This window comes from Mixophyes fleayi, chromosome 12, assembly GCF_038048845.1.
Source record: "Mixophyes fleayi isolate aMixFle1 chromosome 12, aMixFle1.hap1, whole genome shotgun sequence".
NCBI classification, from domain to species: Eukaryota; Metazoa; Chordata; class Amphibia; order Anura; family Limnodynastidae; genus Mixophyes; species Mixophyes fleayi.
The window spans coordinates 41,089,088-41,113,548 of record NC_134413.1 but is presented as its reverse complement, the minus strand read 5'-3'; the positions used below and the strand labels follow the sequence as shown (position 1 = coordinate 41,113,548).

Genomic DNA, 24,461 nt, shown 5'->3' with positions numbered 1-24,461 from the left:
TGGTTGTTGTGTTAAAAAATGTCCTATGCAATAATATACCAGAAGATAAATATATCTACACAGTTATTGCGGTGGGTTCTTTTGTTCAATCCATACTAGTCATTCTTACGTAGCCATTGTGAGAAAATTGATCTATATAATGTTTATATATTAACTGACAAAATGCCTTCTACAAAATGTTTGGTGTGCGTGCCTATAAGCCTGTGCCCAAGGGCATTCCGCACTCTTCTCTTCCAAGGCAGCACGTGTACAAAGTGCTCAGTGATCTCACTAGCTCCTAGTGAATGAATAGGTTGCATTCTCAGTTAATAATAGGTCACTCTCAAAATGGCTGCTTCCACTGTGTGCAGCCGACAGGAACAGTTTTTAATTTGCACTCTTAGGTTCAGTACATTAGAGGGGTTTAATCCTTGCATGTAGAGCTTAGTTGCGTAGATCAGCTTGCCCTTTCTGTCATTCCTCTGTGTTTTTTCTGTCATCCTAACCAAATCTTTCATTCTTTTTGTTTGCCTTTTTTTTATTTTTAACATTGGGCTTTCTTCTGTTCCCTGGTGCTGCCTACTTCTTCCTCTGTCAGTCTCCTCTCAGTCCCAGCTATGAGGTATGTGATGTCTTTGAATCCTATTCTCCAACCAGCATCATCCTTCTGTATGTCTGCCTGGTGTTTCAGCAGGGGACTCAGACTCTAGCTGGTTAGTGCACTGTTAGACCTGAGCAGAGATCAGTGTAGTGTATTGACTCTTCTGGAATGGGGATCACGGGTGAGAACTGTGTTGAGTGAGTGTGAAGTTTCCAAGATTTCCTAGAAACACATCTTGTCAGAGTCAAGAGGGATAAATTGCCAGATAATGTTGTGTGAAAAAATGTTTGGATTAGTAAAAATGGGGTTTGCCGAGCCACATGCTCCTGTATCAGATTTTGTGTCCGGACCTAATGTTGGTTTTCAACATTTCCTATATTCTTTCACAGTGGGTTAGTGGAAGATGTGCATACAGTTAGAATACAGAGTGAGTAAAGAGGATTGTGTTGAGTTCATGGAGTATTTGGTTTGTACAGTATGCTGCTAGTTTGTATCAAGGCATTTCTAATTTGCGAATACTGTGCTTTTTCCAGAGAGTGTATGGTACGATTTATGGTTATTTAAAGTTAGCTGCAATATTTTCCAAGGCTGCACCCCCTCCCCCTAGTACAAACACCAGGGGTTACTTCCCGCAGCTCTTTTCCAGGGGATCCTCCTTTCTCAGGGCCCTGGGTGTAAATTGTGTGTGGGGTGCGTTTATAAAACCTGAAGACCAATCTCGGGCATTTAGTCCCCCATCTCCCCCTGCCTGTTCTTCAACCCCTCCCCTCCATTGTGGTGATTACTACACAATGCTGTGGATGAAATGAATAAGTCAAAAACACTTTCATTTTACTGTTGGAACCATCTATTAAATTGAATAAAATAGTGTAACTTCTTGTGGCTTTGGTTTAATTTTCTGAAATATGTTAATTATGAAATCCAGGATGCAGTTCGGTATTCATTTGGGTTTTTAGCAATATTTGAATCTGCCAAGTCCTGTTTGTGCTTCTTTTTTTGTTGTGCAGGGAGTATAATTATCACTTCCAGGTGCTATTCACAAAATCCATTAACCACTTTGCTACAAAGAACAACTTGTACTTTTGCTTCTGAGATTTTGAGTGAAGGTTATATCATAACAGTACTTTTATAGTGGCAGCTATATTGTTTTGCCCACCTCGTTAATGTGAACATCATTGTTTTTAAGCACAAAGCTTCCAGACTATGGAACTGGAAGACCTTACTGAGCAATATGGCAAACATAAGAGTAAGAGACAATTGCAGTTTCCAGATGTGCAAAAAGACTTATAGCTGTAACTGCAGCTGAAAGTGCTTCTACCAAACTAAGTTATGTAATATATTATTCTAACTAGCTGCTTTGCAGCAAAAAGATTACAATAGTCACTTTCGCCCCAACCATCAAAAAATGCTTTTTATATATAATTGTTTATGCTAATTCCACTCAGTTTGTAGCCAGTCTAATTTCAAGGGGCAGTTGAGGTTTTTTAGATATTGGGCAGGAAATTTTTGTGTCTGAAAATGTCCCTTATTTTCAGTATTCAACTGCACAATTCATCTTGACTTGTATTATTATTAATTACCGTTACCACTATCTATTTTCTTAAAATATTAGTACTTATAAAGCTGTGACATATTACGCTGCGCTGTACTTAAAGGGATAATAATACAAATGACATATAATGATATTATATAGAAGGTAAAGATGGCCCTACCCAAATGAGTTTACAATCTAAGAAGTTTAAGTTATTTTAACTTATGTATATTGAGTTTACATAAGATATAGAAATACCAAATTAGTGACTGGTAGAGAATAGGGGCTATAGTAAAGCAGTAGCATTATCAGCTGTCAATAAGCATTTTGGTTTTTTTAAGTTTAATATTTATTAAAATGGAGTACTTAAAATGCAATATGTTACATTATAACCAAGTCCAGTAAACACATCACATTTGTATTTGTAAAACAACAAGATGTGCCTTAGCAGTACATTGCATGATGTGCTTACATGCACCTGCCCAGCAGCAAAATATTGCTGGAAGTAATGTTAAAATGTTGATGTATAGTAGAATCGACCATAAATGTCTGCTTGTTTGCTGGTATACTGTTATGCACTGAACATGTCTGTTTGCAGAGACAAAGTTTAGGTTAGGGGGTTTATGCATGAGCAGAAATCCTGAGATTATTACAGGAGACTGTGTGTGTAAAGAAGGGGAGGTTAAGCTTGTTCTAGCATAAGTTGCTGTTTGGTTTGGCTCAGGTCTAGTTCCTGCTGCTGGCTGAGCTCTACACCTCACGATCGCACCTCGCGCATCTCCACACTGCATCCTCTCTGTGTTTCCTGGCTGCACAAAAGTCTCTTAATCCTGAGCTGTCAGTCCGATGTGCAGATTGATACGCTTATAGCCCTCCTGTCCTGCTGTACTGCATTCATCTTAACCCGTTTAAGGGCGCAGTGTTTAGTAAACGATAGAAAGGTTACAGGTGGGGGAGAACACGTCTCCAGATGTGAAAGTAAGCATCTGGAAAATAACCTCAAGTGTCAGTTTAGCTCAAGTTTCATCCCAGATACTCTTTGCTGGTTAATAGATGCTTATGGCTTCACTTTGGAAATGAATGGGTTATGGCACCTCTCACTGAGCTCCCCATCAGCTGCAGTTTCCATCATGTAATCTGGTTTTAGCAATCATTTCCTGGAGCAATTCCAGCCAGAGCTCAGTCTGGAATAAAAATCCTTTGGAAATAGCCCACAGATCAGGCTTACAAGGCGGGGAAGCTGTTGGTTCCTCTTCTCTCTGCAGAGGCAACCAGAGAGTGCCTACCCTGCTGCATTGACACTTTATTTTCCCAAGAACATTGGTGATAAACCCTGTGGACAGCTTAATAGCTTTTATTAGGAGACAATCTATTTATTTACTTTCAACCGTTATGGGTTATTTTGATTTTACAAACCCGCAATCAATTTTCAGATAGATATTATGGTTAGATTAACATACAGTATATACTCTTGTATAAGCCGAGTTTTACAGCACATTTTTTATGCTGAAAAAGCCCCCCCTCGGCTTATACTCGAGTCAATAAATTTTCCGTAAAATTGGGTGCCTCGGCTTATATTCGAGTATATACGGTAACTGCCCAAGTAAAAGAAAAAGAAAGTATATGTGTGTGTGTGTGTATGTATGTATGTATGTATGTATGTATGTATATATATACATATATATACACACACACATATATATGTATGCGAGAGAGGCAGGACTTGTCTACTTATGCACATTTGTAGACACATGTATACAAATACACACCCCTATATTATACCGTTTTTAAAGGAAAATATTGTTGACACCAAGTGGTAAATCCTTTTTGAAGGATTGTAGTATACGGTTATATACTGATTAACAATAATTCACAGCGGTGCATAGTCTATTGAATAAGTACATATCTGCAGTACATAAAAGTGCAGTTAGTCGACACCAGGTAAGCAAGTGCCCTCTTTCTAATCACATTCTCAGTTTGTCTCCACAGTCTTCCTAACCATGGGCAATTAGACCACATGTGAATGAATGCATTTTGGGTATATCTTCCTCCATAGCAATCAGGAGACATAGTGAACTGATTCTCCCAGATGTTATATACGCATGATGAAGAACTTTTGTATACCGTTTTGTGTATCTAACACTGAATTTTATATTTAGCTACTCTATTCAAAATCACCACCTATTTCTCATCAGTGAGTCTCCTCTAGCATGCATTCCTACTGTTATTTAAGACTAACTTAAGTTTCTTGTCCTTTTTTGCACAGCCTCTGCTTATTAAGCCTGCCATAAACCCCACATACTCCTTGCATGCAGTCTGGCGGTAAACCACCGTTACCTATATTCTGCAGTGTCTGATAGCGTATATAGGACAGTATTGTCCTATGTGGCAGAATATTAACTGTCCTCACTATGATATATTGCTGCTCATGCTTTGCTTTGTCTTCCCGTAGAGCCAGGAGTTTGTATCTCCCACCCAGCCGCTCTGTATAAAATGTTAAAGAATAATATCGTTTCCAGGCTGATCTTTGTGTGGGGTTTTTGTGTTAAGAAGTTTATTCACTTTTTTTTTTTTTTTTTTTTTTTTTTTTTTTTTTTTTAAACCTTACACCTCCCCATATTTAACATATTTTAAGCATTACAACTGTCGTAAGTTTCCTAGTTACACATTCCAGCACCAAGTCTGATGCACTACACTACATTGTACTGTCCAGGTTCAGAGCATGCTTACAGTATTTCTTGTAGTTTCTTCTGTGTTTTGTGGTCTCCCCTCTAATCAATAACTTATCATGTTATAGTATTTGCTATACTATTACAGTAATAGTACTTAATAAGCCAGGTATTCAAGATTATTCTGCATCCAAGGGCAGAGCCTGCAATGTAAGCAAGTTACCAGTAGAAAGTTACTACTAAGTTAGTAACAGTAAGCGTGCTTTAAACCTAGGTGGAATAGGCACATTTTTGTTGGGGGTGGAGAAACTCCTTATATAGATGCAGCTTCAGGAATTTAGTTGTAGTCTTTTGAAGCACAAATAATTGCAAAATATTTAAAATATGACTTCGTCCATTCTGCCTGCAGCAAAAATCTCCATCGGAGTCCTTCGTGCGGGAGAAGAGGTCCAGCTCCCAGCCTTACTCTGGTCGTCCGATACAGCTTGACAAGATTCTCCTCTCCAAGGTCAAAGTGCCTCACACATTTGTTATCCACTCGTACACCCGGCCGACAGTGTGCCAGTACTGCAAGAAGCTGCTGAAAGGTCTTTTCCGGCAAGGGCTGCAATGCAAGGACTGCAAATTCAACTGTCACAAGCGTTGTGCAACTAAAGTGCCTCACAACTGCCTTGGGGAGGTTGCCATTAATGGAGGTATGTCACTCTCTGTGTGTTGTGTTCTTGTCTTATTATTGTCTTTTCATTTTTATTATGCTCTTTTATGTGAATTATGAATGTTGTTCCATCAACTGTCAACTGATGGATTTCAATATTTCCAATACGGTCCTCTTTTCCAGACTTGCTGAGCCCAGGAGCAGAGTCTGATGTGGTGATGGAGGAGGGAAGTGACAATGAGAGTGATCCAAGCAGCCGGCTGATGGAAGATATAGATGAACCCCTAACCCCAGACTCTGAAAGCATCTTGGCTGGCTACCGAAATGAGAATGGAGACATGCAGGACCCTGACCAAGATCAGGACACATCAGACCGTATGATCAGGTATGTAAGAACATCTGAGTTGTGGTGGTAGCAAGCAAAAATAGGGACCATATAATTCATATTTCTGCCTAACAGTCTTGTCAAGTCAAAGAGATTGATAAAAAATAACAACGTTTTTATTAAATTAATGTAGAACCATCTGAGATGCACTGAATAACTTTAAACAGACCTGGCCATGGCTTAGAAAAGTGAAATAAGGATTTTAATTTACCCAAGGACATCCCAAAATTGGGAAATGTGGGAAATTGCAAGTGCCTGGACTGGAGATGAGGCAAAAGTGACCAGGGTTGTGCTGTGCAATTGAAACATTATATGTATGTTTTCAAACCTAAACCACTAATCTAATTTTGGGATGTAGCTGCCCATACACATATACGTGTGGTCAGCTACATCCTAAAACAAGTTGCTGCATGTAGGCCGAAAATGATTGGCAATCTCAATCTACACCTGATTGCGATTAATCAGATGACAACTGTTACAGGCAGACAAAATGTTTCCGGTCATCAGTCAACCACGAGAATTGTGCCCGTTTGTGTTCGGTCTTAATCTTCTCATGTGTTGACTGATTGGACATAGATCTGGGCAAATGGCAGACTCTTCTGGATCTGCCTGTGTATTGGCAACTTATAAGAAAGCATGTCCCTTTCATATACATTTCTAGTAGTAGTAGGTAGGTACTGTTACCATATTTGTGATGCTTTGCCTTGGTGGAGTGGAACACTAACTGTCCATGCACATCAATAGTAGGGTGACCGAATTATCACTGACATTATCAAGCGATAATTTTTTTAATCTTTTTTTAATCAGATCGTAAATTGCTAAGGAAGAGGATCCATGACGAACATATAGGTCTTTTAATGACGGCAGTTTTTAACTTTCTTCATTTCAGCCCTTCAGCCAGTAATAACATTCCCTTGATGAGAGTGGTTCAGTCTGTCAAACATACAAAGCGGAAAAGCAGCAGTGTTATGAAAGAAGGCTGGATGGTGCATTATACTAGCAAAGATACCTTGGTAAGAATTAAATTACAGCCAGGTTGTGTTTTTTCTCTGTTAGTACTGGGGATATGAAAAACTCTTAATTCTAGCCTAGTTTTAAGACTTTATGGGCCTGATTCATTAAGGAAAGGAAAGTAAGGCAAACAAAGGAGTAAATTTTCTCCTAGACAAACCATGTTACAATGCAAGGAGTGCAAATTTATTTATTATTTTGCACATAATCTAAATACTGGCTGTGATTTGACGTACACACATTATTCATATCTGTATTTTTACATTAAAATTTTAAAATTGATCTCGGACATGCCCTACCCCAGCTATCAATCTGTCCCCACATTTTTAATTTACCTCCCCCTCCAGTGCAACATGGTTTTGCCAAGGTGCAAAGTTACTCCTTTTTTAGGTTTGCTCTCCTTAATTAATCAGGCCCAACGTATTCATTTTTTATTTTTATTTTTTTCCGTTTATTCTTATTACTTCTATGCCATTTTGGTTCTTTTCAATCACAGAGAAAGAGACATTACTGGAGACTGGACAGCAAGTGTATAACCTTATTTCAGAATGATACTGGAAGCAAATACTACAAGGTAAAAAGGCAACCTCAAGCAGTGGTACTGTAAAGGAGTAGGAACTTGTGCTTGTCAGACTACAAGTTACTAATAGGAAAAAGTACACTGTGCACCATGGGCATATTGCAGGTTACATGCCGGCCACGCTCAGTTGATATAGTCATTATTAGGGGCTGCACTAATATTCATGAGGCTGCATCCTATCAAATCAGATAGCACTAACAACATCAGTGAAGCTTGTCACTGGATTCTTGTGAATTGATAGACTACAGTCTCGACATATTATGATTCAATGGTCTAGTGGAATGTTCAAGACATTAGAGAGAGGATTATTCTTGTTTTTCCTATTAACTAAAATAAAGTAAACAAATTTTTATAGTGAAATAAAACTATATATTAAACAGATTTATATAGTGAAAACACATGTTGAGGAATCCATCAACATTCTTGACTCATATTTTTTATTAAATTTGTTGGTAAATTAGGTTTCAGACCTGAGATTGACGGCCTCATAGAAGTTGTTTAACCTTTGCTGCACCAGAGTGCTTTGTTCATATCAGCATCTTTATTTCTGTGTCTACACTAATATAATATCTCACTTTATTTCTTGGCAGGAAATCCCCCTTTCTGAGATACTATGCCTGGAACCTGCTAAAAACCTGACTCTGCTTCCCCCTGGTGCTAATCCTCATTGTTTTGAGATCACCACTGCCAATATTGTCTATTATGTGGGGGAAAGTTTGCCCCTTCAGATAGTACCCGAGATAGGAAATAATGTGGTTGTGAACAGTGGCGTGGGAATGGATGTGGCTTGTATGTGGGAAGTCGCCATACAACATGCGCTGATGCCAGTGAATCCTAAGGGAGCAAATGGAGGAAGCAGCCAGCACCGTATGTCCTCTTTCCTTACTATAATACATATATATCACTATTCTTTTTCATTTGTATGCTACCTGTATGAAGGATTACCATATATCTAAAGTCCAAAGCAAGTTGGATGTATGAATGTTGTTTAATATAAAACCACAGCCTGACTCCATGTATAGCCTCACATAACAATGCTTTTGTCAAATGCATCCCTGCCTTCCCTCAGTCATACCACTGGACAGGTCACTGCCTCTCGCAAGATCAGTACACTTGTCTCATTACATACTCTGTGCTGCTGTGAGCACTTTGATTATAGAATTGACCATAGGTTGTCCTATGCCCACTAGTTCCACTAAACCAAACACATATTGAAAAGGTAGGTGATGAAGGCTGAGCTGAGCTCTGATCTTAGTGACACAAGACTTAAAAAGTAAATTCTGCACTGAAATAATCTATTTGGGGGAATTGCTCAATCCTTACAAGTTATATTTCATCCTGAATCGACTAGTCAACTATGTGTAGTCCTTTCCATACAGAGGAGATCCGCAATAAACTACAATACCACTTTTTGGCGCTTGTGAGAAGTGCTATATTCACATTTTTGATAATCATTAAAAATAATTGTTAGAAATGGCTTTTATACTAATATATATCGACTTAGATATGTGCGTAAACCAAAATCTTTTAGGTTATAAAGTAAGAAAATGTAGTACAAGTTTCCATTTTCTTGGCTAAGCTTGGTAGTATGGAGTGTGGATAATAAATGTTTTAAACTATTTGCAAGGTTTTGTGTGTATCAATTTAAATCCGTAAACTGTTTCATTTTTTTAATTATATTCACTATATATCACTTATAGGTAATTTGAAGTCTTTCATGAAATACAAGTTATTCCCTTGTTCACTATTTTGAGACTGTACTGATTGTTTGGCATTATTATTCTGAAATAATAATAGCTTCTCAGTGAATGAACTGTCTCCTAGGAAGACACTCGTGGTTAGGCAGGTACTCATCCCCTCCAGTTCTGTATTGAAGACTTCTCTTAGTCTGACAGCTGGGAGCAGTTTGAAAATAAATTCTGCATTGTACAGTTTTCAGCACAGCTGATTGGTGAATGAAGTGGCAAATGTCCTGCCGCATTGAAAACTTTTAAATGCATTGAGTTTACATTTAAACTGTTAAGCACTGGTGAAGGTATATCCCAAACCGTGGTGGTCCCAGACTTATGACCAGTACAGTTCTACTAGTGTGTGCTAGGTTTTGGGGAAACTATTATATACATGTAAAATTCTCTATTAAATTGTTACATTATTCCAGGGGTCAAACAAAAAATGAATAGGAATATACAGGCGCAATATAAGGAAAAGCCGCCCTTTCTATTAACAGTGGTTTCACCCCCACGTAATAAGATATATGTACAAAAAGAAATAGAAATTTAGGTCCTAACGTCAGCTAATACTTATAGTAAATAAAACGACATAAGAATGGTATATAATATTATTGTCCAAAACAGTGTTTCAACCTGTTGATCACAATATAACTCACATATCCTTATAGCCAATAGACAAAGTTCCCATAAGTGCCAACTCTTCAATAAACAAAAGACGTTTAAAAGGAATATCTTCTCTTGTCGGTAGCACCTACGGAAAGTCCTTCAACCAATGCTTAGTACTTTGAGATTCTCCACTACAGGTGCGTAGATGATAAATCTCACATCCATACATGGGATAAGAAGAGAGAAAAAAACAGTGTGTACCCGAAGATTTCGCTAAAAACAGATGTTTATTGTACTGGTATGCACATCGCAGGTATAGAAAATTAATTACAATCCCTCGCACAAGTAAAGTAAAAATCCTACCAGATGTAATAGGGTAAATCGCATTCAACATGTAGTCAGTCCCTCCCCGGAAAGGAAACTGCTGCAATCGGAGCACTTAAACTTCTCAGGTTTTACTGGTTAAACACAAAATATCATCCCCTTCCACACACCAACGCGTTTTCCTTTCATTTATTGAAGAGTTGGAACTTATGGTAACTTTGTCTATTGACTATAAGGAAATGTGATTTATATTGTGGTCAATAGGTTGGATCACTGTTTTGGACAATATTATTGTATACCATTCTTAGGTCGTTTTATTTACTATAAGTATTAGCTGACGTTCGGATTATTCCAGGGGTATTCATATCAAACATCGGCATGAGTGTATATACAGTGATTCATTTGCTCACATTGGAGTATAGTTTACTCTGACTCCAGCTTTGGAATTAATTTGGAATATGAATGTAAACAGTACCGGTATCCGTTTAATCAGTTTGGCTGTGGTGTCTAATTTCAGGAGATGTATCAATCAGCATCTCTGTGTCCAATTGCCAGGTGCAGGAGAACGTGGTGAGTATGCAAGAGGTTGTCTGTGTCTCGCTACAAACCATTTATAGAAAATAGATGATATTTGTACCATTCATTTTTTTGTTACTTTATCGGGGTCTATTGCAGACCACAGAGTTCCATTGACCATTGTGTCTGAAGTAATCCGGACGCTAGTTCATTTTATTTATATCTCAAACACTCATTGACAGCGAAGGTGATAATGATAGTAGTTATGAATAGGAGCCTTTTGGTTATAGGCCTAATATTATCATATCGGTCATTCAATGTCCGTTCAACTAGGGTGGTCCACCTCCCATCTCAGATTTCTACGAAAATTTTTTAGTTGAGAGGATGTCAAAACAATTATTTATGCCAAATATCTCGACTGTTTGACAATTAGTTGATTAAATATTGATTTTTCAATTTATTAAATTTATTAATCGCGGCTTCTTTATCCAGTTTGACGTATGTGGTGTTTATTAAGGAATCGCCACAAAATTTGGAACCCTGAGGTAACTCTTCCTCCTGAATACAAAAATCCAAACCAAACCAAATTACTTTATCTGCCTCATGTTTTGCATTATGGCTTTTTTCTAATATAATTAGAAACGCTAGGTTCAATTGACATTAGGGATCCTCTTTTTGGGGGGGGGGGGTGTTTAAAAAAGGTATACATTACTACCACAAAAAAAATCAGCAGGGTACTCCGTTTCATAGTGGAGAAAAAAATAATGAAGTTAATGTCCGATTACTGTTGTACCGCATACATAATTTACACATTGTTTAAAAACCATACCAAAAAAGTGAACTAAACTAAACTGAGGCAATGGGATAAAACTCCAATACAGGAAATGAAACGCAGACACTGATGGAAAGGGGATTCCCTTTACAGAGACCAGAGAAAGAGAGAAGGAGACACAGAAAGAGTCAATCATGGCAGCTGCTCATTTGGTAGTCTTTTAAATATGGACTGCCATATTACTATCTACTCAAAAACCATTGGATTACATAGCTGGGACCACTTTACAGATGAAGAAAAAGAAGTGGACCAAAGAACATGGTGGCTGTCAGCTTGTTGTATATTTTAGGCAAGATGATTGTGACACTTCAAACTGTGCGAGTCTGTGCTTTATTAGCGATGCTGACCATATAGCTATAACTGCATGCCTTCATTATGGTAGTTATGAAACACTTAGCAAAACTATTGTCAAAATTGGAGTATGTTTACTACTTTATTGATGGTGCTAGTGCACAATACAAGACCTGCAAAAACTTTTTTAAATTATACTTCCATAAGGATGACTTCAACATTCAAGCAGAAATAAATTTTTTGCCACATCTCATGGTAAGAGTCCATGTGATGGCATTGGAGGGACAGTTAAATGTTTAGCCACACGCACCAGTCTGCAAGCAGTGGAAACTCATCACATCTTGACACCTTTCGACCTAGGCAAATGAAAATGTACATGGCATAAAGTTTTTTTACATGTCACAAAACGAAATACAAGATTGCAAAACCAAGCTGTTGTTGCCGTCTAGAAACGGCAAACGCTGCGGCATGAACACGTTCTCATCACAGATTTCGGCCTATTAGTTATGATGTGCTACAGATATATCGATTGTCATCAGACGACGTAAAGACAGGAGGAACCAAAGTTAGTGTCACTATGACCACAGTCACATAAAAGTGAACAAAAGTGATCTGCAACCTGGAACATACAGAGCAGCAGTGAATGATAATATCTGGTACATTGGGTATATCATTCAATGTAATGAGGAGGAACAAGATGTGCTAATACATTTCATGAAACGAAACCAATCAACAAATATGCTGTTCTGGCCTTCAAGAGATAAGTGTTTTGTTCGTTTTATTCACGTTCTCTGTGTAACGGAAGGGCCTACTATCCAAGGAAGTACTGGAAGGCAGTATATACTTTCTGCTGACACTTTAAGGAAAATTACAGACTATTACAACAAGTTCCAAACAAGGGAAAATAATGAGATTGTTGACTCAACTTCAGTTAAGGACTTAAGTTATGTTAAAGGTTTTCATGGTTTCTTGTGTTAATTATGTATGCGGTACAACAGTAATCGAACATCAACTTCATTATTTTTTTCCTCCACGATGAAACAATGTGGAATGACCCTTATATTTATTAAGCACCAACTTTTGTCTCTCTATTAAAACCATTACATAATGTTACCAGCATGGAGACTCAGTTGGCATTCATGTGTGGCTTCGTGGCATCTTACAGCTAACTGATAAGTGGTCTATTTAATGCACACAAGTTTTAGAAACAATGCAATTTTTTTAGCTAATTTATAGTATCTAATTTAATTGATTTTTTTTACATAAAATAGTGAAAAAATAAGTTCACCCAAATTAAGGAACATTGCACAGAAAAAATTCAGTTGTAAAATATTAAAAATCAAAATTATATACTAATAAAAATATGGCAGTTGAAAGACCTTATTCAGCTGATAAGGAACAGTCTTGTACAAAATGTTGCATATCATGCAGTCACCATAATTGGAAAAATATTTATGTTCAATAAGGCCAAATATCAGAGATGATGTGACTAAATTTGTAGAGTATATGTTTGATAGCCTTTTCACACCAAGACATTTTCCTAGTGGTTGTAATACTTTTTTTTTTTTTAACACCTTTCGTTAAGCACTTTGTCTGCTCTTGAGAAGAGTTAACATTAGTTAACACTGTCTGTGTTCTCACAGGATATTAGTTCTGTGTATCAGATTTTCCCAGACGAGGTTCTTGGATCAGGACAATTTGGAATTGTATATGGAGGTATGTTTCGCATTCAATAGTCAAGTGTGCTATATTGTACCACCCTATATATTCTGGGAGTCTCACATAAGTACTAGCTATTTCTGTCTTTTGGCTCCTCCTCCCATGTCCTATATGTAAAATATATTGTTTAATTATTCTAGGGAAGCACCGCAAGACAGGCCGGGATGTGGCTATAAAAATAATTGATAAGTTGCGTTTTCCTACAAAGCAGGAGAGCCAGCTGCGGAATGAGGTTGCCATTTTACAGGTACTGGATCACATGCCTTGTGATTTTACTGTCATTAAGATTCGTATACTTCACTCATCCATCTCTACACAAAACAACTCATGTGTTTTCGTAGCATCAAAGTAAACATTTTGAAAGAAATTTATTAGAATTTAAAAAGATATTTGTTGAAGTCTATTCTTATTTTCAAATAGGTGAAATATCTATATGACGCTGGCATTAGGGAGGGGGTTACAGAAAACCGTAGATGCACTATAGTGGACTAAAGCGGTGAATAACAACAATGAATGGCAAAGATGTTTAAATGGTGGTAATACTATTGGAGCATAAAATATTGGTGACTTTACTTTTACAGCAATGTCTACAGAATGTTATTTTAAAGCCAGGTCCAGATTGTGCAATATGTCCATGTGTGACACTTTACTACACATGAAATCACTAGAGCATCTTTTTCTATGTTCCTGTTTTTACAGTTGGCTCTTGTAAGCTCAGTAATATTCAACTAATTTTGGCACTTGAAATAGCTAATTGTGATACATGTCTTGCATATGCAATCACTTGCATTGCATTTTATATGTGACAGCGCAAAGCGCTCCACTGAGAGTAAGGTCCAGTGCTGAAAGGTAGCGTGTTTGCAGTCTAACAGGTGTAAGACAATACAATGCGATGCCAAACAGGGTTTTCTGATAAAGTTTGATACGTTTAATACATTTATTTACTATGCTGTGGGTTACCTTATTTGGGATGAATCTGTGGTAACTTGGCTTGCACAAGGTACGGAGCTTGTCATGCATAGTTTGTACATTACAGCTCAAGTAGATGATAAATAATTATCTGCATGATAGTTGGAAGCTATAGATGCAGCCACTTCCGTGTACACTGGCCACAAAACCATCAACCACAGCACATGAAATGCTTATTCTGAAGCAATGATTTGTTCTCTAGTAACTGTTGTCAAAGACTGTCTTGTGTTTTGAAGTTCTGTTTTTTTGCGTGGCTTACTAAGAATGCACAATCCTATTCTCTCCATTTAAACTGAACAAGGTTTCCATTTCTGACTAGCATCTCGGTTGCATGGTAAATGCTCGATCTTCCATGCTACTAGTAACATAATAACGTTCTTTTTATTTGTGATCAGCATAATAGGCAGTGAACGAAGTAGACAAAATGAACACTATTCTCTGCTATCAGTTGTATTCTGTAATCATCCCCTCCTTCCTTCATCACAGAAATATTTATAGTATTTAACACTGGAACCAATGACTATAATGCAGTCCAACCTATGAAAGTATAAAAAAAGACCAAACAGTTTGATCTCCGTTATATACCATCTACAGTAGAATGCAGGGAAACTCCTAGAACCGAAGACTAGACTTCAGTGGTTGTAATAAAGAAATAGTTGAGGTAGTCAAGTAATAAACAATTATTTTTGTCTTTCCATAGGAACAATATCTTTAAGTTTTTTCAAAATTTTTTATTCTCAACATATGCAGGTATACAATTATAAATAAAGGTTAATAATATTGGTAGGATTTATTTAAACTTTGTGTATAATTGTTTAGTCATTCTTCTTTAATGGGAATTTTAAAATATAACGGTCACCTACTCAGTAGAGACGGACAATTTTTGGTCTGAATTAATATTCTTTAACATAATTAGTGCCTCATGTCTCAGCATTGTCACTAGTTTCTAGTGAATTATGGGTCACAAAATGGTTGACTCCAGAATGTGCAGGTACACTTTCATATTGGCTCCAACTGACCAGTGCCCCAAGTGGTGAAAAGAGGGAAATGGTAAAATGCGAATTTAGCTTTTCCAAACAGTAACTTTTGTATATGTGTTCGGTAACAGCTTCTGCAAGATAATTTATGTAAAATAGGGTGTTTTAAAATTAGTGCTTTGGTATGTCCCTTTAACAAAGACACCTTTTTACTGCAGGATCCTCTTAGCGATTGTATCATAAATAGCGTGTTTTAACTTGATACCGTTCTTAACTTCTTTTGTTTATATGCATGAAGTGTAATGTTCTAGAAGAACAAAGAATGCATCTGTGCTATACCTCATTTTCCAGTCAGGCTGGTCATCTGAATACCTGTTACATTCACAATTTGTCGACAGCTAATGACAGGCTTTTTAAACCAGCTTACACACCTGCCTTGTGTTATGCGATAGCTTCATTTGTGGCATAATAAATGGTCATCATTAGTTTATGAATGTTTGCACCAAACCTGTGTCTGACTGGTATGTTATGACACTTCAATTGTCATAGTTGTGCTCTGCATACTATTATGCAAGGGTGGAACTCTTGCTGCAATATAATGCAGATGAGTTGTGCATGCGTTAAAGCAATGGTCTGAAGTGTACGGATTAGAAAATGGACATAGAACAGACATTGATGGACTCATCCAGTCTGCACGCTGTCTCTGGAACAGTAATGTTCTAAGGCCTTGTCCATTTTTTCATGAAAGCAGAGTGATCATTTCTTGTATACTTTTACAGGTGAGAAAGAAAGATCAGTTCTATCGCACTGATTATAGGGAATACCCTCATTAATACATTATCCCCAGATTCATCTGATGAATTGCATGATTGGTGCTACCAGAAACTTGCATATACAAGCATCAAAAGGAGGAAGGCTAGATGTTTATTGAATAGGTGCACTAAGATTTCCTAAATATGAGATCAAAATAATTGATTGAACATCAATATTAATTAAAATGTAACTTTTTCATTATTTATGTTAAAATGTTGATTAAAATAGCAAAATATATGAGTGCTTGTGAATAAACAATGTGAATGATGTATAATAAAATCACTGGATGCACTTCTGATAAACTCCTATATAGCCATATTTAGACATGTGTTGGCTGAAGCTAGAAAGCATAATGCATTGTAGGAAAATGATTCAAGTGGAATTATCCTTCCCTAATTTATTCTTGGAAGTATTCTCAGAAATAAAGAGTAGTATGTAACTTTGTTCCTATAATATATTTGATATAACAGAGGCTATCTTGCATCCCCACTGTTCAGGGGTCTAACTATTACTAATAGTAAATTTGGTCCACTGTTAGATGAACGTGGGATAAAACCCACTATCTAGCTCCACTACGATTTTGAGTGCTGTTAGTTCTCCTACTTTGGCTAATCTTTGTATGCATAAGTAGGAGGTAAATCGTTATCTACCTATAATTGCTCCATACTAATTGGGTTTGAGAAGCCAAGTCTAGTTATTCTATTGTATTAGGCTGAGTTTAGCATGCATCTAGAGAACCACTGACGTGCGTTTCGCTATGCTTTTTCAAGGACCTTTTTTCAAGGAGTTTACTATACACCAATTCACATTGTTTATTCACGAGCACTCATATATTTCGCTATTTTAATCAACTTTTTAACAGAAATAATAAGTTACATTTTAATTAATATTGATGTTCAATCAATAATTTTGATCTCATTATATTTAGGGAATCTTAGTGCACCTATTCAATAAACTTCTAGCCTTCCTCCTTTTGATATTTTTACAGGTGTAAGATCTCTTTGAAATAGCTGTTTAATTGCAAGTAACACAAAGATTGTCTGTTGCAAGAGTGAAATGAATTAAAGTTTACCTGAATGTCTTATTTAGGCGTGTATCTTCTCTCTAGAACCTGCACCACCGTGGAGTGGTGAACTTGGAGTGTATGTTTGAAACTCAGGAAAGAGTGTTTGTGGTGATGGAGAAGTTGCATGGGGACATGCTGGAGATGATCTTGTCCAGTGAGAAAGGAAGGTTACCAGAGCGCATCACCAAATTCCTGGTTACACAGGTGAGTGTGGGAAAGGTGTATTGGGGAAACTAGCACATATCTGGTAATGCAGTGTGACTTCTTACTCACTTGTTTGTTACATTTAAGATCCTGGTAGCACTGCGACACCTTCACTTCAAAAATATTGTCCACTGCGACCTGAAACCAGAGAATGTGCTGCTTGCATCAGCGGATCCCTTTCCTCAGGTAACACACAGTTATGCAATACGTCTGTTTCATAATTTCAGTTGTCGTTAGGAAAACCTGTATATAGGGAATAATGCACCCCTTACTGTAAAGTATTACAGATATTAGAAGTCCCTTAAGACATTGGTGGAACTACCGTTGGTGCAGCGTATAAGGACCTATGGAGATAATGGGGCCCGTTGCATAGGGAACTAGCGATCTGTGGGCCCCAGGTCCCTCCTCCCCACTTCCCTGCACCAGGGCCCAACGCTTGCTAGTTCCGTCTCTGCCTTAAGACTTCTATGACCTGTACAGTAGTGTGCCACCTACAGCCATTTTATGGTCACAGCACTCAGTGACTGCTAATATCCATATCATTTCAAGTAAGGAATGTATATTTCCATATCTCTCTCCACCTTACTGACAGTAGGCTTTCTGGGATCTGTGTTTTGTGGCACATTTTGGGGCTCTATCGGCACAAAACAAGCACTACTACTTTTTGTTTCTCAAAGAGACCAAAGGGGGCTGATCAGAGGATACAAGACTATCTACTAGCCTGTTCTTAACATTACAAACTGCTGGACAAGCCTATTAAATAAATGTATCGTATTTGTTTGTCTTCTGTAAATGTAAATTACAAATGCAGTGATAGTGTCTCCTAGTCTTTGAATGACTGGTAAAGGTGCTTGGGTTCTAGTATTAAATGCACCAGTCTGTTTTGAAGCTTATGTACATATGATGCAGAACTAGCAATACTTTCAATACCTCTTTACTGCAGATGTGTGCATAAAAAGTATTTTATTGTCGTATAGTACATCTGTGCAGACGTTAGAATTTATGAGGGGAAAATTGATGTGTTTGTGCCCTGATATTGCTGCGTGTGTTGCCTGAAAAACTACTAAGATACCTGGTTAGTATTGGATTATTATGTGGCATGTTGTTTAATAATGTGGTTGGAGGAGGACAGCCTGTGTGTCTGTGATCTGCTTCTGACCGCATTTTTGGGCCACAGTCCAGAAGTGATCTGACCAGTAAGCCCAAAGGAAAGGTCTTTGTCCAATTTGGTTGTTTCTGTGTGTGCATCTATAGCAGAATGGTCCCATGTGTTACCAGCTTTTTAGATGTCGCCTGAAAAGGTCCGTAGTGTGACTCTATGCTCAACAACTTACAGCAATGAAACACATTTCCAGAGACGAATGGGGGGGGGGGGGGGTTAGTACATGATATGGATGCATAAAAAATAAATATATTGTTATTGACATTCTTTAAAACTTATATACACACCATAGGTTAAGCTCTGTGATTTTGGCTTTGCACGTATCATTGGGGAGAAATCGTTTCGCCGTTCAGTAGTTGGGACTCCTGCCTACTTGGCCCCAGAAGTGCTGAGGAATCGAGGCTATAACCGATCTCTGGACATGTGGTCTGTGGGGGTAATCATATATGTCAGCTTGAGTGGAACTTTCCCATTCAATGAGGATGAGGACATTCATGACCAGATCCAGAATGCAGCCTTCATGTACCCACCAAACCCCTGGAGAGAGACCTCCTCTGATGGTGAGTGCTGTCTGCCAGACATACCGAAAATTAAGTCATTGTATTTAATACATACACACACCCACACATTTATAGGTACATCCAAAAGTATAAATTATTAACAAAATACATTGTAAATGTTCATTTTTTTTTTTACGGTATTTTAAAGGCCTGCCTAACCTTAAAATACTATTTGGTCTAGGCTGAAAGGATTCTTATAGCATTCAGAAACCTATATATGCAAGTTCCCATAACAATGCAGAATCTAATGTTTGTCAGTGCATGTATTATTCTTCTTGTGTAGTAGAGTGTATGTCATTGCACATTATTCACCATCTGGTATGCATTAAAAACGTTTGCCCATTTTCATACCTGAAATGTGTTCAGTTCTAATAAGTTCCCAAGATTTTTGCATGTATTTAAGTTTGTAATACTTTTGTAGAAAACAGCCAGCACTTTGTGACCATTTGTAACTGATATTGTTTGTTGTTCGATATCTGTATTGAGGATGGTGATGAATCCCCAAAACTGATTTTTTTAAATCTCTTTGAATGCAAACCCACTATTACTCCAACATTCCGTATGAAAAAATCAAAGCACACCTCGTGGAAGAAGTGCCCCTTCAAATGCAACTCTGTAAACGCCAAAATTTCTTGGCTTAAATAACATGCTGTTAAAATGGACAGTGTCCCATGTATAAACAGCACTAATTAATTAATATGTTATATTGTTAGATGTATTAGGCTGTCACACAGTTCGGTATGGTATATTTCAGTTGTGGACAACTTGTGTCCAGACACTGGTAGGGGTAGACTGGAAAATATTCAGCTGTTAGACTGACTGAGAGCAGACGCATCCTGTATCTTGTGCAGAGAGGTCAAAGACAATCCAATCAAGGAGAGAGTGTGTAGTGTGCTCTTCCTCCTTCCTCTATGCGGCAAGTAAGGGGCATGTAAGATCTGATTAGCATGTGAAGAATCTTATGAGCATGTAAGGAGATGTGATGGCATTTTGGGAGATCTAATGGAATATGTCTTTCTGTAGGCATGTGGGAAGGTTGACTTGCATGTATGATGTATGGCGCAAATGGGAAGGTCTGATGGCATGTATGGGGAATTTGGGTAGATTTGATGGCAAATGGGGCGCTTGATGGCATTTAAAGGGCATGTGGTGAGATCTAGTGGTACGTTGGGAGGATTTTATGATTATTCTGAACATTTTGGCAATGTGTTGGATATTGTTTTTTGTTTCGCAAGATATTGTAAATTGTTATATTTTCGATATGTGTGTACGGTATTTATGCACATGTTTATAGTGGGTACATGTGTATATATATACACGCACATATAAAAGGTAACGTTGGCTCTTTGGAGGACCTATAGATATTTTTTGGCATTTGGTCTCTTACTGGTTGGCCACCCATGGTATATTTTATTGCAAAATGAGACTGGTTGTCCTTATACAGATGTAATATTTTCAATAAGATTATTTTTCTGCGAAGTTTTGTCCTAGGTTTTTTTCATTTAAAGAGCTAAATTTTGTATTTGTATGTGGAAGTGGATTCCTACCTCAACTGCGATGATAAATATCAATGGGGATAGGCAACTCTTGACAAACACAACTTTATTACAAGCTCTATAACTATAACTCTATCTTTCCTGTCTGTCCTGTTTCCTAGCCATTGACCTCATTAACAACCTCCTGCAAGTGAAGATGAGGAAACGCTACAGTGTGGACAAAACCCTCAATCATCCTTGGTTACAGGTGAGCATTTTTGCGTAATAAAAATGTAGCAAATTGCAAACAATACGACATTGGTCTATGACTAAGCTGATGAAAGATTTCTGAAGATTTGCACCTGAATGTTTTACTGGCTTTACGACAACATGAATGCAAAACAAAGGGACATTTCTAACTACAAAGATTTTGTGTAACTAAAGTGCTGCAACCCTACCTCCCACCACCACCACCACCACTCCTCCTCTATTGAGAATGCTCAATTACCCGTTAAGCTGTGATGCTGATTTTCGATGCTTAATGAGAAAACTAAAAGTTGGTTTTGTTTGACTATTATCCATACCCACAGTAAGTGCAAAATATTGGTGTTTGGGTTGCAATATTGCTTAGCTGAAGAAATTGTCCTATTTGCATTGTAAAATCTTTGAGGGGGGGCATCTGTCAGCCTTCACTTCCTTTTACTCTAAAAGCAATGTAACATTTGCATGCAATAAATTCAGCATAAGTTCCATTTTAATGCCCTCTAATATCAAATACAGCAAATGCTGGTAGATTTTCAACATACAATTTTAAAATTAGACATTGGTATACAGGTTGTACTATTGCAGTTTTGGTTCTTAGATTCTTTATTTTTTCAATTTAATTTCTTAATGCAAATGCCTTTGTAGGATTACCAAACCTGGTTGGATCTTCGCGAACTGGAGTGCAAGATAGGAGAACGCTATATTACTCATGAAAGCGATGATCCCCGCTGGGAGATGTATGCTGGGGAACACTGTCTCCAGTACCCTCAACATCTCTTGCCTCCACCATCCGTTGAACCTGAGGATGCAGAGATGATGGCTCTAGGAGAAAGAATCAGCATTCTCTGACGCTGCAAAGCTGTGTCACACTCCATGTTTAGTCCTCTCTGCTAAAAGAGAAGAACAATAGGAGATGAAAGGCAGATTTTAGATGTTGAATGTACAGTATTCATCAATCCAATCTGACTGTGTGCATCACTCCGCAAGTCTTAACGATACCTCTGGGCTGTATCCCTAACCCCATCCCCACTAGTAAATCCTTTCAGAAGAGCCTAATGAAGACACTCCATTGGAGCAGTGTTGAAGAGGCCTCCCCTTGTGTAATGAGGACACCTGAAGTTCTGTGGGTTTGACAGATTATGCGTTGTAGGAGATGTTCCATTTCTATTATAATTGTTCATTACATTGTAAGTTCTGTACTGTTTGTAAGGCCTGCAATGCATTGTGGTCCAGCTCTAGTTGGCTGTATTCTTACGGCTGGTTCGAACCTCCGTTTTTACAGATTGGGTGAATAGAGCATAGATATGTGTGTGTGTGTGTGTGTGTGTCCACATATACAAAACAATTATGTAAAAATCTAACATACAACTGTTGAGAAATATTTAGTCACTCACAAGGTCAAAAGGGAATCCTGTCGGACAGATGACGAGGAATGAAGTTGTAGTCCACAGAGACTTGGTAATCACTCCATTTTGTAATGCAGGCACAATGCGCAGTGCAGGGGTTAAACCTGTTTGTCACAGATGTGCGTCTTTTTCTCTTTTTTTTTTTTTTACTCCAGAGGAATCTGTGTGTTGTTTTTTATTTAATTCCTAGCCTGAAAGATGACCTTGCTTGTGAGGTGAGATACTCTGCAAGGGTCAGCAGCTCCCAGGAAGTGCACACTGAATATCAGTCTTAGAGAACGCTGGACAGAGCAATTGAAATGCATACATTGAGACTCTGTGTAATGTACGTGCACAGGAATCATTTGTGTTTGTCCAGTAACAATATATTCACCAAGGACCAGTGCGCTCTGTTTTGGGGCTATTAAATGAGGTTTTCCCCAGGCTTCACCTCATATAGTCCCTGATTTGGTTTTGTTCTCAATTTTGCTTAATTGTATCAAAAAAAGTTACTAATATTTTTTCTAAAGGTCAAATACAGTGTATTTAGAAACTTTTGTCAGTATGTTCCATATTATACTCCTATAGCAGATTTTAGACTATATTCTTACATTTCTATCCTGAATAAAACCAAAATACTGTGTTATTAATTACTTTTTTTCTGTGCTTTTCATAGGGTGTTATTTTTTGTTTTTATTTGTACTTTATTTGTACTTTATTTGTACTTTTTTTGCTACGTCCTTTCAGAGTCTGAACTGAAGGTGATGCTGGTAATGGTGTTTTTCCACACCAAATGACAGAAGGTGGAGACAAACCAAAGGATACCTGTTTTAATGTCCTACTCAATCAAAACCAATTCTGCCCTGTCAGTGAAATGTGCACTGTGATTGGACTGAAGTTGGGATCAAAATGAGGAGCATGAACTATTTTGTGCTCTTTCAACACACGTTCCCATTTGTCTGTCAAAAGTATTTTGGGAATTGTAAATAGGCAATATCAGTATTATTCTGCAGTATGTCTGTAACAGGTAAGTTTATAACTTTCCTGGCATTGTCTGATGCCTTTCTACTTGAGTTGAGATAGGGGCTTTGTGGGTGAAGGTAATTTACAAAGGACCTTCACAGAAAACTGCAATTTGTGGACATCACTACTAAAAAACTGAGATATGGTTGCTATTGGTTAAAGCATTTTCCATTACACATAATATTTGATAAATGTCACCCATTGTGGGTGTTAAGTGCAAGTGCTCTCATCATTTGAGGGAATTTCTTAATGTTGTGTATGGGAACAAAGGAAGCCGCTTGCTAAAATGATTTTTGTTTATTTTTATGCTGCTACAGAATTCTCTGTTGCCATATAGTGGAGGAAAAAATGCAAAGCACCAAAAGACAAAATACAGAACAAGCCAAAGCACAATACACAACAAAAAGTAAAAGTGTAAAAATAGCAAACAATGTAGCATAATACTGTGTGTAAGACATAATGGGCAAAGTTACATAACAATCAAGTGTTGTACAGAATATCCAAAAGCCATGACACAGGGGTTCTCATGTGTCAGTAGCCAAGAAGTAGAATGGTCCCTATTCCCAAGAACTAAATAATCTAATGGGGAGAGTGGGGCTACATGAACTGAGAATGTGGACAGCTGGGCCAACGTGAGTGGAACTAGGTGGGAGACTGGTTGGCTTTCATGAATATTATGGGGTTTTAAGGAATGCTTAGAACTTTGGAGGCTGATGGAGTGTGATTTGTTGGGGAAAGGAATGGGAAAAGTCTTGGAGGTGGGAGGGAGATGTTATCACTTGGCAATTGTAGAGATCGAGAGGGGGTGTGGTGTGAGAGGTGGGCGGAAATATAGAGTGGTGGCTGAGGGCTTTAATAGGGGAGGGTGAGGAGTTTGGGATGTAGGTGGCGGGAAGCCAGTTTAGAGACTGACAGTAACAGGAGAGGAAAACATGTCTTGCTTGGGCATTGAGGATCTGCCAAAGCTGCACCCAGGACATGACAACTGGCCCACCCCGGAAGGATAAGCAGCAATAGAGTTTAGGGGAAATGGAACCTAAGGGTCACACAGTTCCCCCCCCCCCCACCCCTCCCCCCTTAGATCTTCGAGGACGGAGCCCATGAGGGCATGCCCGCACTCCTAACATCCGTGAA

At 38.0% G+C, this 24,461-nt stretch overlaps 1 protein-coding gene across 2 annotated transcripts in view; it reads left to right on the top strand.

Moving 5' to 3' along the window:
* The window catches only part of PRKD1 (protein kinase D1), a 115,724-nt gene extending 92,770 nt beyond the window's left edge, over positions 1-22,954 (top strand). Inside the window, exons 5-18 of one of the 2 annotated variants that reach the window (XM_075192595.1) lie at positions 578-601; positions 5,190-5,475; positions 5,619-5,820; positions 6,710-6,833; positions 7,328-7,405; positions 8,002-8,278; positions 10,589-10,641; positions 13,354-13,426; positions 13,570-13,676; positions 17,297-17,458; positions 17,546-17,644; positions 18,913-19,180; positions 20,838-20,923; positions 21,565-22,954. In XM_075192595.1, the coding sequence (XP_075048696.1) occupies positions 578-601; positions 5,190-5,475; positions 5,619-5,820; positions 6,710-6,833; positions 7,328-7,405; positions 8,002-8,278; positions 10,589-10,641; positions 13,354-13,426; positions 13,570-13,676; positions 17,297-17,458; positions 17,546-17,644; positions 18,913-19,180; positions 20,838-20,923; positions 21,565-21,768 (2,043 nt within the window). In that variant the 3' untranslated portion in view covers positions 21,769-22,954. The remainder of the gene's footprint in view (positions 1-577; positions 602-5,189; positions 5,476-5,618; positions 5,821-6,709; positions 6,834-7,327; positions 7,406-8,001; positions 8,279-10,588; positions 10,642-13,353; positions 13,427-13,569; positions 13,677-17,296; positions 17,459-17,545; positions 17,645-18,912; positions 19,181-20,837; positions 20,924-21,564) is intronic. The other variant, XM_075192596.1, reaches the window with a different exon arrangement.
* The last annotated feature ends 1,507 nt before the right edge of the window (positions 22,955-24,461 follow it).